The 14,684-nt window shown below is 39.3% G+C and overlaps 1 protein-coding gene across 3 annotated transcripts in view; it reads right to left on the bottom strand.

Annotated features, from left to right (window-relative positions):
* Window positions 1-14,684, bottom strand: part of LOC124717381 — a 184,658-nt gene that overhangs the window by 46,045 nt on the left and 123,929 nt on the right. For all 3 annotated transcript variants that reach the window (XM_047244225.1, XM_047244227.1, XM_047244226.1), the window contains 2 exons: window positions 8,877-9,141; window positions 1,178-1,446 (listed from right to left, as the gene is read on the bottom strand). In XM_047244225.1, the coding sequence (XP_047100181.1) occupies window positions 1,178-1,446; window positions 8,877-9,141 (534 nt within the window). The remainder of the gene's footprint in view (window positions 1-1,177; window positions 1,447-8,876; window positions 9,142-14,684) is intronic.

The raw sequence follows: 14,684 nt of genomic DNA, 5'->3' as shown, positions 1-14,684 counted from the left end.
ATTTCAGACACTGTAGACTGAGCAGACTGATAAAACAGGACAGGCGGAGAACTGTGACAGAACTGACATCAGACTTTAATGCTGGCCAGAGTACAAGTGTGTCTGAGCACAGAATGCACCGCACACTCCAAACGATGGGCCTTCGCAGCTGACAATTTATACATGTGCCAATGTTAACACCATGACATCGGTGACTATGACTGAAATAGGCATGTGATCATCAGCACTGGACACTGGCACAGTGACAGATCGCTGCATGATCTGACGGATCCCAATATCTTCATTTTCCAGGGAAACTGCTTCTTGACACCTGTACTGCAAGATGGAGACAAACTGGTGGCAGCTTCATCAGGCTATGGAGAACATTCACGGTGGCATCCACGGGTCGAGTGGAGCTCATGCAAGGCACCATGACAGCCAAGGAGTATCATACATTACTTACAGACCATGTACACCTTCATGACGATCACGTTTCCCGATGGCTGTGGCATTTTTCAACACAATAATGTGCCACATCACAAGGTCTGGAGCATAATGGAGTGGTTTGAGGAACTCAGTGGTGAATACCAATTGATGAGATGTCCCCCCCCCCCCCAAACCAGCGAGATCTGAACGTAATCAAACACATCTGGGATGTGATTGAACATGACGTCAGAGCTCCCCTCCCCAGAATTTACAGGAATTGGGTGGTGGTGGTGGTGGTGGTGGTGGTGGTGGTGTGTGTGTGTGTGTGTTTTGTGTGTGGTGCCAACTCCCTCCAGCAACCTACCAGGGCCTCATTGCTTCCATGCCACAACACATCACCACCATTGTTATCCATGCCAAAGGTGGACGTACCAGCTGTTAGGTATGAGGGTCATAATGTTCTGGCGGATCAGTGTACATACAAAGAATGACTATATTAACGTGAGTCTAGAGAATACAAACAAATATTTTAAAACCTTTACTAGGTATCCACAAGCGTATTTGGCTACTGAGAAAAAGCTGCGAACATGTCAGTATGTAAACAGTGAAGTACACTGTACATTACTGTAATCATGCTTTTCCCAAATTATTGGGAGCTGATACAGCATTTGAGGCACTGCCATTTATATTTGAAGATCAACCAGTTTACCCAATGGTGCAGCCAGATCAGTATGCTACCTTCAGGACCAATGGAGATAGACCGTTCACTCACTTAATGGACAGCGCGGACAGTGTCGTGAGCTGGGGGCACTGCTGAGCCACACGCTCGACGACGGCTGCGGGGCAGCGGCAGAGCTCTACTGACTCCAGGCAGGGCACGCGGCCTATGTTGGCACAGAACGCCGCCCACCACTCGTCAGCACGGCCCGCCGGCACCAGCATCTTCCTCATGTCCAGGTGGCGAGTGCCACGCTTCGCCAAAGTTGCCACGCATCCTTTCCAGTCAGCAACAGGCGAATTTTTCAGCCGTACTGTCTGCCACTGCAAAAGAGGAAACAAGGAATAATGGCAGCATGGGCTACTAAAAAAATGCAGTGCTTCTGTTAAGCGTAATTGTGACACATTATGATAAAAAGGTTGCATCCTTCAATGACACACACAATTTTCTGTAGCTGCACTTGAAATAATGTGGACATTTCATGAAAGAGCTATCACTTTCACAGATTTACTAAAACTGTGGTTCTTTAAGTTCTAATGATGAAGTGAATGTCCAACCAATTTTCAAGCGTACGATTGAGCCAAAATTAACTATTCTTTTGATATTTCAGCTAAAATCCTTACAGCAATCTGTGTAAGTTGACGCTATCCAGCTACACATCCAAAAACTGACTGAAAATTTTGAATACTGCTCATGGCATAACTGCCAACTTTCAAAAACAGAAATCCAGAGGATCCCAAATCAAAAAAATTTAACGGTTGCATGCGTTGCAAGGTGTTCAAACATAGCATGAAAAGACTAAACAGAAAGAGATTACAGATAATGTTAACACATATAATGTACGTTACATTTTAAGATCACTATTTTCGAACTCTGAACTAGGTACTTACACAAGTTACTTACCGATGAGGGTTCATTTTTTGTCACTTAACACTGGGAACAGTTTACACACTACACAAAAATGAGCTTTTCTGCTATTACACATTGCACAGGAGAGATGAAGATGAGTAGCTTTCTTCAAAAATTTTGAAGGAAAACTATTCATGTAACATGGACTGCTGATTCTTGTTTTCAGAACAGAAATGGATCCCAGAGTTTCATTCTACACGGAGGACCTGAACTGATTGGGATTCTTGTTCACCAAGCAGAACACACGCTCACACTCAGCACTGTTGTGCGGTAGAGTCAAAACAGAAAGCATTAGCCTGGATAACCTATAGTACTTTGGAGCACCATCAGCTCCACGAATGCTCATAAAGTGAGCCCGTTAGGTATAGTCTGTCAAATTCTCACTCTCAATAGTAGCAGAGTCATCAACCTGCAAAATGAATCAATTTTCCTACTGCTATCCTTCATTTTCATATTGTAGACGTGTTTAAAGGATTTAATATTATTTATTAATTCAGTTCTTCCTCCGTAAACAATGATTATATCGTACGAACACGTGGAACAGAACACGAGTGTTTCATCTTTCCGTGATTGCATAACATCCGGAAATTCAGTAGAATATGAATCCCTGAAAGACTGATGATATCGTTTCTTAGTTTAACTCATCATGAAAACACTAAATCACACCAAAATTCGTCACACAATTGCACGAATACCAGAACAAACAGCAAACACCGCATAGAAGTGAGCGTAAACAAACCTTTCCCGCTAACATGCAGTTGAAGCACAAAGAGAATGCAGCAATAAACTGTGAGACTTGATTATCGATAGAACGTTCGATCAACTTTCACCAGCAGTGTTTCAAGCACATAGAGTTAGCGAAAAAAGCGCAGCAATATTCTGGGAGAAGGGATTATCGATAATATTGTAGGTTGACATTCCGTCGAATTTCAAACGCTTGCATCTCAGAATTGCAGCTATTATCGGAAGTCAAACCTGGAATGCGATGGGTGGGAAATAGCCTGGGAGTTGAACATCTAGAAAAAAAATTATGTTCATCTGGAAAACCTCAAGACTGCCCCAAAATCTGGAAATCTTCTGGGAAAACTGGGAAACTTGGCAGGTATGTCATGGTCTTCCCCAAAAGTATGGCACCAACCAAGTATTCGAACTGTAAAGGTTCTCCTTAAGTTATACCTGTAATTTATTGCACCAGCTACCTTCAAACTGATACAGAACTAAATTAAATATTTTCTGAAAGTATTTTTTTTGGCATATAGCTTTATACAAAAGTGACACTTGAGTGGTAAGCAATGCAGACAAGAATAGAATAGCTTTTGAAATGTGGTGCTGCAGAAGAATGCTGAAATTAGATGGGTATATCAGATAACTAAAGAAGAGGTACTGAATGGAATCTGGGAGATATGAATTTTGTGGCACACGTTGAGTATAACATGGGATCAGTTGCAGGACCTTTCTTGGGAATTGAGGAATAGATAATTTGGCAATAGAGGGAAGCGTGGGGATAAAAGTTGTAGACCGAGGAAAAGGCTTGACTACTGTAAGTAGTTTGAAATGGGCATAGGCTGCAGCAGTTATGCAGATATGGAAAGATTTGCACAAAATAAGACTAATGTGGAAAGCTGCATCAAGCTGGTCTTCATATTGAAGACAAAAACATACTGAATACTCGTACATAAATTCTCAATAATGGCCTTCAATGGCTTCATAATAACTCCCACCTTAATTAAATGTTCACAGTTCAATCAGTTATGTCAAACAAATACAGTAACATCAACAACAAATTCTGCACACAAACATGGGTCAATTAATAGAGACGAATGTCCTCAATATCTAAATGACTATACTGATGAAACATTTTTGAGCTCCTCAAATAGTTAACCATCTATGTTCACTGGTAATCATGGGGAAAAAGGTCATCCTGTTGATCTACCTGGCATATGCCAACTTACTGCTGTCTTATGGTATAATGTTCTGTGTAATCCCTTATGAAATAAGTATTTTTTTGCAATAAACAGTGCAGTGTTATCACTGTCATATGTTCAATTTAATAATGAAATTTTATAAAAAATTAAGAAAATGACAGGTACAACATTAGATGAAGGATTTAGGGGTTGGAGGGGAGGGGTAATCTGTTACTAATCATAAGTGTGCAACTACTCAGAAAAGTGTGCAATATATGGCAACAAAAATTCTTGATTTTTTATCCAATATGACAAAATTTTCAAAAAGAAGAAAAGTAAATTTTAAATCTGAATTGACATCCTTTCCACGGACAACTATTTAAACAGTGAGCCTGTGAGCATAAATACAAAGGTATCATGCATTCATAGGTAATAAACTGACTGGTTCCACATTATTTTGAAAAGAATCACATGAACAATCTATAGCAGATGGAGTTAACTGAATGACTAAGATATCTTTCAATAGCCAGAAAGCAAACTTTCCCCAACAAGTGTAACATCCACAACGCATGCTGCTACAGGCTCCCCAACTGTCGATAATTTATGACAGGAAGTGAAAATCATAATGCACTTTAACTTAATTAGTTCCACTATTTTTCAATATCTTTCATGGCCTGCAATTAAAAAGTGCAAGGCAGCCTGTTAGATACATCAACAATTATAAACCTCAAGAATCACATGTGAACAAAATGAGGTACACCATTACAGCACCTTTGTAAGTACGAACAAAAACCCGGGCTCAACGGACCTCAGTAGCGATTCTTCACATAAATATAGCATGAAAGCAACTGCAATTTGGCAGGTGTGCGAGTGGGGTGTACTGAAGCTTGTTTAAGTTGTTGCTTCTTTTTCCCCTTCAAAATCTCGTAAAAAGTATCATTCTTACATAAAAACCAAGTTATAAGATTTCCATACATTTTCTTGTTCCAGTCGATGACTCAACACTTCTGGTATTTGGTGAATTGTCAAGCTGAAGTTGGTAGCCTTAATGAACAATTCTCAAAGGGTAATTCAATTATTATGTTGACAACAACTGAAGGTTCTAATGATCTCGATTGACCACCCCCCCCCCCCCCATACGATTTCTCGTTCAGTGAACTGAGACACAGTTTCATACATGGTATCTGAGAGCTTGAAAAGCAGAGGAAATCAACTGACTTTCATATCACAACAGTTATTAATCAATCTTGAGTGGTAAATGAGAGACATTTTCTAAGGGGAATTCAGAGGAATGAGGAAATTCAATAAAATTACAATGGCTGATTCTCACAGTATTTCAGCTGTCCACGCGCAGTGTACTTTCAGTTGTCCTCGCAACCAATGGTTGCTTCGTCAGGAAAGAGGGAAGGAGAGGGAAAGACGAAATGATGTGGGTTTTAAAGGAGGGGGTAAGGAGTCATTCCAATCCCGGGAGCGGAAAGACTTACCTTAGGGGGCAAAAAGGACGGGTATACACTCGCGCGCACACACACACATATCCATCCACACATATACAGACACAAGCAGACATATTCAAAGGCAAAGAGTTTGGGCAGAGATCTCAGTCGAGGTGGAAATGCAGAGGCAAAGATGTTGTTGAATGACAGGTGAGGTATGAGTCGCGGCAACTTGAAATTAGCGGAGATTGAGGCCTGGTGGATAACAGGAAGAGAGGATATATTGAAGAGCAAGTTCCCATCTCTGGAGTTCAGATAGGTTGGTGATAGTGGGAAGTATCCAGATAACCCGGACGGTGTAACACTGTGGCAAGATGTGCTGGCCGTGCACCAGGACATGTTTAGCCACAGGGTGATCCTCATTACCAACAAACACTGTCTGCCTGTGTCCATTCATGCGAATGGACAGTTTGTTGCTGGTCATTCCCACATAGAAAGCTTCACAGTGTAGGCAGGTCAGTTGGTAAATGACGTGGGTGCTTTCACACGTGGCTCTGCCTTTGATCGTGTACACCTTCCGGGTTACAGGACTGGAGTAGGTGGTGGTGGGAAGGTGCATGGGACAGGTTTTACACCGGGGGCAGTTACAAGGGTAGGAGCCAGAGGGTAGGGAAGGTGGTTTGGGGATTTCATAGGGATGAACTAAGAGGTTACGAAGGTTAGGTGGACGGCGGAAAGACACTCTTGGTGGAGTGGGGAGGATTTCATGAAGGATGGATCTCATTTCAGGGCAGGATTTGAGGAAGTCGTATCCCTGCTGGAGAGCCACATTCAGAGTCTGATCCAGTCCCGGAAAGTATCCTGTCACAAGTGGGGCACTTTTGTGGTTCTTCTGTGGGAGTTTCTGGGTTTGAGAGGATGAGGAAGTGGCTCTGGTTATTTGCTTCTGTACCAGGTCGGGAGGGTAGTTGCGGGATGCAAAAGCTGTTGTCAGGTTGTTGGTGTAATGGTTCAGGGATTCTGGACTGGAGCAGATTATATATATATATATATATATATATATATATATATATATATATATATATATATATATATATATATATATATATATATATATATGAGGGAAACATTCCACGTGGGAAAAATATATCTAAAAAGAAAGATGATGAAACTTACCAAACAAAAGCGCTGGCAGGTCGACAGACACACAAACAAACACAAACATACACACAAAATTCTAGCTTTCGCAACCAATGGTTGCCTCGTCAGGAAAGAGGGAAGGAGAAGGAAAGACAAAAGGATATGGGTTTTAAGGGAGAGGGTAAGGAGTCATTCCAATCCCGGGAGCGGAAAGACTTACCTTAGGGGGAAAAAAGGACAGGTATACACTAGCACACGCACACATATCCATCCACACATACACAGACACAAGCAGACATTTGTAAAGGCAAAGAGTTTCATATATATATATATATATATATATATATATATATATAAAACAAAGATGATGTGACTTACCAAATGAAAGTGCTGGCAGGTCGACAGACACACAAACAAACACACAAAATTCAAGCTTTCGCAACAAACTGTTGCCTCATCAGAAAAGAGGGAAGGAGAGGGAAAGACGAAAGGATGTGGGTTTTAAGGGAGAGGGTAAGGAGTCATTCCAATCCCGGGAGCGGAAAGACTTACCTTAGGGGGAAAAAAGGACGGGTATACACTCGCACACACACACATATCCATCCACACATGTACAGACACCATACCACTCGCACACACACACATATCCATCCACACATGTACAGACACCATACATGTGTACAGTTTGCAGACAGTATCCACATATACCTCTGAGTGCACCTGCAAAATTGTATCTCTGTAAGACAAAGAGTTCAGGAGACACGACATCACAAACATTGAGATTCACGAAAAACTAGGTTTTGCTTAAAATGTAGCACACATTACTTTGATATTTGTAACAGATTTCTCATTATCCTACCCTTCATCACACTTTACTGGTCCAGCAAGACATTAATGCTTCACTCTTCCTGAAGTCTTCATCTTCCATATCAAAGGATGTTAAAAGTTTATAACGAATCTAATCAGCTGTTGATTTCTTTTCTACATCAGTTCAGCAGGTTAGTGAAATCACAACAGTTCAATGAGAGCCAAGCAGAGGAAGGTGGGCACACACTTATTTGCTGATTCAGTCCTTAAACCCTTCTCACTACAACGAAGAAAAGCGCTCAAAATACTCCGATGCCGAGCCTCATTTGACACAATTTTTTGTAATTCTCACATGCTCCATTCTCAAATCTTGCTGTACTAGGCATCAATGTTTCGTACTACTGCCATATATGCCAACCTGTGTTAACTTGGGTATTTAACTGTAGCAGTTGCGTTGAGAGAATGGTTGTAGTTATTACGGTGAAATTAGTGGGTGCGAAATGGTTAGCTGTTGGTGCACAGTTCTTTCCGTGGGAGAGATTGTAGAGCTTTTAGAGGAATTTCTAAGTGAAATGAGGATGGAAATCGTTCACCCTGCAGTTTCAAAAAATATCACACAGTGAAAGTTTTGTATTGCAATGTGTATGTAAATATATTAGAATGAAAACAGTGATGTTTTAATGTATATCCTAATTGTTGGTCAGTGGCCTCATTAGTTTCACAAAGATATCATTTTCTGTGGCCCCGAGTGGCAGTGATTTTTAAAAAAGAACACAGAGACACCTTTGGTCTGCTCTCTGGAGTGTAAGGGGTAATTCCCAACACTTTGTATATTTTGGAGTCTGCCATGCCTCTCATCATCACAATACGCTCTATTCCTGAAAGGAAAGTGATTATTCATAAAGGATGCCAATACCAGGGAAGATCTGTCTCAGTTCCATAGATGTGTAGGAACACATGAAACAATACTGACCACCTTACAACTTAAGATAGATTGAAGAAAGATAAACCCACATTTACAGCATTCGTAGATTTCGGAAAGATTACAGACAATGTTACTACTCAAGTTGTTGCAGTATAGAAAGCCTATTCTTCAGAACCTTTCATTTAAGAAGACACTTTAGAAAGTGATTCCAGGCCCACACTCGCTAAAAGGAGCTCTAGCATGACCTTTGGTTGTTTAAGAATTGCTTTTCAATGTTTTAGTGGTATGCTATTGACGCCAGAAAGTTTTACAGTTGACATGAACAGTGAGGCACATTTCCAAACTTTGAAGTCAACAAACAAACAAGAGATATTCTAGTCACTCAATTTTACGCATCGTATTTCTTAGTTTATTCAATTTCTTCTCCTGCTATCTTTTTGCACATTTCACTGATTAATTTTTGATATGTATTCCTGAAGATTTAAATCTCGAGACACGAGAGGACACTAACATATTATATGCATCACTTGTAAGCTCAACTTTATTTCAACTGGTGGTGTGGGCGGGGGGACACGACGACCACTACTATCTACAAACTGACACTTGCAGTTTCTTATTTGCTTTGTACTTACCAGTGAATCATGCGTAGCTACGCTACACCAAAGTCGGCAGACCCTCGCAGCACGTAGCACTTCTTGAACCTTGAGATACTCAAATATGTGCAACATGGCATTGTATGTTTCACAGACGTTGGCCATGTATCTCGACATGAATGCTCGCAGGGGTTCGGCATCACCGTTGGCAGCATCCATTGTACGTGGCTTCTTTGACACTCCAGCTGCTTCCTCTGGTGGCGAGGCGGCGGCCTTCCGCTTTCGACTCTCTGCTGCGGCATCCCTGTAACAATTTGCACACACAACTTGTTAACAGATTGTCATCCTCCTGTGTGTGTGATTAGGGTTACATATGATGGTTCCACAGAGACAACTAACTGCACATATGTACAACGAGGAATTGCATGCAGTCTGGTACATCAACACTGTGAGCAAGTTACAGAATATTATTGACTTCATTACTTCCTGACTGCAAATACACTTGTACATTCCTCTGAATGGTATACACTTTGCTAAGCCTGTACTACATTGCTTTCAGTGGTAGTATGATTTATTTATTTTTTTTTTTTTTTTTACTGTAGCCGTACACATACAGTGGGTAATTGTTTTCTGATTCGAACACTATAAAATTACATTTTTTAAATGTTTGTAAAAGTGGATTTATAAGTTATGTTTTCAGTCTGGAAGATGATGATCGCTATTTAATTATACACAGTTATAGTTGTTACAGCCATGTTGTTAAACCTATATGAATGTAGCACAAATAAGTAACTGTGCCACATATGAAAAAATCTTGGCACAATTGTCGCTACTTGAGAAGTATATGGTTTTTTCTATAGATTAGAGAGTACATATGTACAGATAATTGTAGATTATTTCTACTTCTACAGTTAAATCAATACACAGAATTACTGTAGCTATGTGGAAAAAAACAACATCAGCTGCAGATATTAGTTCAGAGTAATTCTTCAAATTTTTTATGATCACTAACTGAACAGGTCTACAGGTATGTACAAAGTAATGTTATCATAAAAGATTTATCTGGAATAATGTTCCCCCAAAAGGCAGCTATTCACAGCACAGACTTTACCTCCACTACTGTATTCGTCAATGTATAATGAAGATAACTCCGTTACAAGATGTGAAAGCCTGGATTTTTAGAGGTTTCTGTAGTAAGATAAGAGTGAATACTAAAACATCAGAACACCAGTTTTAAATTATCTTTCTAAATATTTGTAGAGCTCAATAATGCTCTAATTTGTGACAGTCACAGAAATGGTATCTACCTATAATCAAATTCCTGTAACGGATTACTGCTGAAGTCTGTGCTCAAGAAGCATCAACAAAATAAAGTCCAAGTTGTTAAGTGTCTGAACGTGCCCCATATCAATCAGCCATAGGTGAGTGGTCATGGAGACTAATCTTTCTTGTAGCCATCATGGACTTTCCATTGTGATATTTTCTTCACTTTCTTAACCGCTAACTGACTTTCTCTCAACTATGGGACTACCGAAGTTCTCAAAGCAGAGAGTTGACATTTACTTGTTCATTTTTGTATGTGCCTCTCTCAGGACGACAATTCCAACAGTTCACAAGTGCTCATCTACACCCAAAGCTGTACTAAATTGTCTATTGCCACCACCGGAGATGTTACAAGAAAAGAAACACCCAGTAATTACACCCGCTACACATATTCCACGAGAGTTTAAAATTGTTAGTGACATACTGCAGATTTTCAAACCCCAGTTACAGTCTTTTCTCCTGACAAACTCCTATTCTACAGTTACTCACCTATATTTTTAGAATGTAAATCCTTATGGAATTGTGAAATACTGCCTTATATGTAAGTTATCTTGGGCTACTTATTTTTGGAGATAGTAAATGTAATTTACTAGCCAAATTGACTAGTAAAAATTCTGCTCAAACAAAAAAAATCTTAGGATTTTTTTATCTGGTCCAGCAACAGTGATTTGAGCACTTACTCAAATCATTCCAGGTAAACACTGTGAAGATTCCATGTGAAGGGTCAGGACCTACACCTATTATTTTCCATTAGTACCATTAGGATTAATGATGTGATATTTTTACTGCTCCTGTCTTCATTATTAATTCTGCTCTGATTTTTTACCTCATAATGAAGATTGGACATGTAATAACTTGTCTGTCCATGCCAATATCTTATCAACAAACACCCAGTTCAACAAAAATACATAAAAACTAAACACAACTCTAAATGCATTAATTTAAATGTAAGATGACTCTGTTATACAACAGGAGAAAAAAGTTTCCACTGAAATTAAATACTAGCCTCCTTTCATGAAGTACGCCAAGCAATATCACTATTAAACAAACTGTACTTTCGTGTACAAGTTCTAACCACAGAAGCAATATTACAGCTTTTATTCCTAAAGGCATGAACATGTCTCTCCCACACCTAAAAATTTCCTTCATGCGAGTTTTTCATTTCACGGTATTTTAACCATCAATATCTGGCTGGCTGAAGACTAATGCAGGAAGTATATTTTAATTCTCCAAGCAGTTCTGTAAAGTTTTGCTTATCATTGTAATACTTTGGGCGAGAACAGGATATGGCCTCTGCCACTGCCTCTATGAGAATCAAGTTTTTCAAACTAATATAATTTTCAATACAGGCAGACTACACATGAAACACAGAGGATGAAATGCTCTCCATCTTCAGACTGTGTCGACAGTTAAAATTCTAACTCCCCCCCCCCCCCCTTCTTCAGGTGTCATGCCGTCACCCTGGGAGTTAAAACTTTTGAGTGCCACAAAAGGCAAGGTGTCAGCATTATTTATGCAAGGCAGTAGCACCCAGAACATTCCAGAGAAGAACAGAATTAATGTATGGACAGAAATTCTGTGCACTGTTGCTGCCTTGCACATACAGGACAGAACCCTTGAGTCATCCTGGCAGTCAGAAGTTTTAACCCCTGGGAATGATGGCAGAGACAGTTGCTGAAAAATTAAGAATTTTATCTCAATTGAAGCAGCATGGAAACCAAGAACATTTTATGCAGTTATGCTGATGACAGACTCAAGAGTGCATGCAGAAAAATCAGTTTTTTTGTGCATCTCTCTAAATAATTTTTCCTCCAATTAAATCAATAAAAGCATTAACGGAAGCAGTCCAAATTTTGGATATGGCCTAAATTTGGGCTAACTAGAAATTTGGTGCTGCAGTCTAGCACAAACAATGTAAAACAGTGTTTCAGGCCACTTCAGTTGTTCTATATAACTGTCACAACAGTTCACCATCCCACGATATTGTAGTCAACATATACTCTATTTGGACCATCCTAAAACTTCTGCAGTCAAGCATTCATTATTTTTTCATCCAATTTATGTGTTTATGGATAGTCCTCTCTAGTATGCAGTGTTAAGGGTAAAATCTTTGCTTTCAGAATATTTTCAGTTTTAATAGCAACTATTTTTCACTGTTTTCTAATTAACCTAGAAATTATGTACTAGTAATGGCCTAAATTCGGGCTATTATGTGTAATCTAAATTTGGGCTGCAGCCGGATTTTGTACCATTTTGTCAATTCGACTATCCTGTGCTGTTTCCTTCCTAAAATTCCAAGGAAGAAGCTAAAATACTTCCCACAGGACATGAAGAAGAAATGGTATGAAACAGGTGTGAGCAAGGTGATTCCCCCAGCCAGTGGTAAAACTATTGGGACAACCTTATTACCTTTATATGAAGATGGTATCTGTTCTTTTGGACATGTCCAAAAGAACGGGTACCATTTTCATATAGATAAGGCTTACTGGCCAATGAACTTCTTCAGTGCATATGCACTCACATTGCGCAAACTCTTATGGGAATTGGTAGACTGACTGCCACGAGTAATGAGTATGGCAGGCAGGGGCACTACAAATGTAGTGTATGGAAAGTAAGTTGGAAGTGTGGGTCTCGCGGGGAGTGTGCCTGAGATAAGTCCCTGCAGTCACACTGTCTTCTGTGTTCTCTGTGGCTCAGTCGGATAGAGCATTTGCCATGTAAACAGTAGATCCCGGGTTCAAGTCCCAGTAAGGGCACACATTTTCAACTGGCGCCGCTGATATTTATCAATGCCTGTAAGCAGCTTAAGGTCTGGATTTCATTGTAATTTCATTATTAACTTCAGTCTACTTTAGATAGTCATATGCTGGGTAAATCCCATTCATTAGCCTCAACCCAACAGGTATACATCAGCAGTTAGCCCATACAACGCTGCTCCTATTCCCACGTCAAACAAAGTAAACAGCAACCGAGGACATAAAGCTGTAGGACCTATCCTGATAACTAATGCTCCTTACAAAACGATGTCACAAAAGGTTTTTACCACAGAAGAAATTTCTACTAATCCTTCCAAATGAAATGCTGCAAAGAACATACCGAAGTTCGAAAAAGAAAGTGACATCTCATTCAAAAAGTGGAAGTTGCGAAAGTATAGAAATAAATAAATAACAGATACAAGTGGCAATGAACAAAAAAAGCAAGAAGATAAGATGAATCCCAGGCAGATGAATCAACTGCACCACTTGATAACAACCTGAGTGATTTAGACTGCCCTGCTGAAAACAACACAACTCTCTGTTGCGTCAACTTACCAATATTTTTTAAAATAAAAAAATAGTGAGATTATGTTACATCTCGCCATAATAGTTTAAATCAGGACATTTCTAAGTATTCGTTACTACAACATACTTAGACTTATTTTTCAATAGAATGTAAGTTCTGCCTTAAATGTCAAAGAGCAGCCCAAATTTTGACCACTTGCTCTACTGATGTCTTGTACACAAAGGGATGCATCTAATGAACAAGCAGGTATAACTAACATCTTTATGTGGAACTTAAATTTGCAACACGGGAACAATGCTAATGCACAGCCACTTCAACCTTAAATCCATACTGTCAGCTGCTAATTATCAATGTGTTGGGCTTTGATAAATAATTCAATTGCAATATATGGTCTTGCAAATAATTAACAAAAGACCTACATGTACATGAAATAATCTGCCTCCTTTAAATGCAGTTGGGAACCACATTCATTCACACTAATCTCTGCCATTGGCTTTATAATCAACAATACTCTTGCAGCACTAAACAAAAACTTTTCTGAAGATACTGAAAAACTGTTTCCAAAATAAATAGCCAGTAGATGATTTCTAACTGACTCATATAACATTTACAACTATGGTTAAGATATGCTGCAGTTCCTGATCACACTGCAAACCACCAAACTGGAAACAAATTACAGTCTGAAAACAAACTTCATCCTCATTCTTCGTTCCAATTCAAGGTTCAACAACACATACAAAACAAATGCCTAACTGGAAAGCCAAGGATTATCTCCTACAAAAACAAATGAATGCACATAACAAAGATATAAGCTACATGGAGTCACAGAATATGAGTAGTAAAAGAGAAGACTCATTTATCACTTTTTTCTGATGTAATGAATGCAAGCATTCATCAAACTTTGAGAGCAAAGTATCACCTGTTTGTTAAACATAAAGTTCCCTGAGCACAGCGAGCATGTGACTAGAAAATGTTGTTATACAAGTTGTGTCACATATTTTCAGTTGTTTTACATTTGACAATTAAAAACTGCTTTACATCACCCAGTGGAGAAAATTCTATTCATTTCTCAACCCTGAAATAAAGGCAAAAGAGGTTTTCGTCAATTATGTAAGAAATATGAAAATCAGCTTCACATTCACAGTAAACTTTTAATGATAATCTGCGAAATATACAGATGTCAGAAAATGTAATGCTATTTTGTATCATCCAATGCAATAACTATAAACAATGGGTAGCTCA

Source organism: Schistocerca piceifrons, chromosome 9, assembly GCF_021461385.2.
Source record: "Schistocerca piceifrons isolate TAMUIC-IGC-003096 chromosome 9, iqSchPice1.1, whole genome shotgun sequence".
NCBI classification, from domain to species: domain Eukaryota; kingdom Metazoa; phylum Arthropoda; class Insecta; order Orthoptera; family Acrididae; genus Schistocerca; species Schistocerca piceifrons.
Note: the sequence above shows the minus strand (reverse complement) of the source record. Positions and strands in the feature narration are given on the sequence as shown.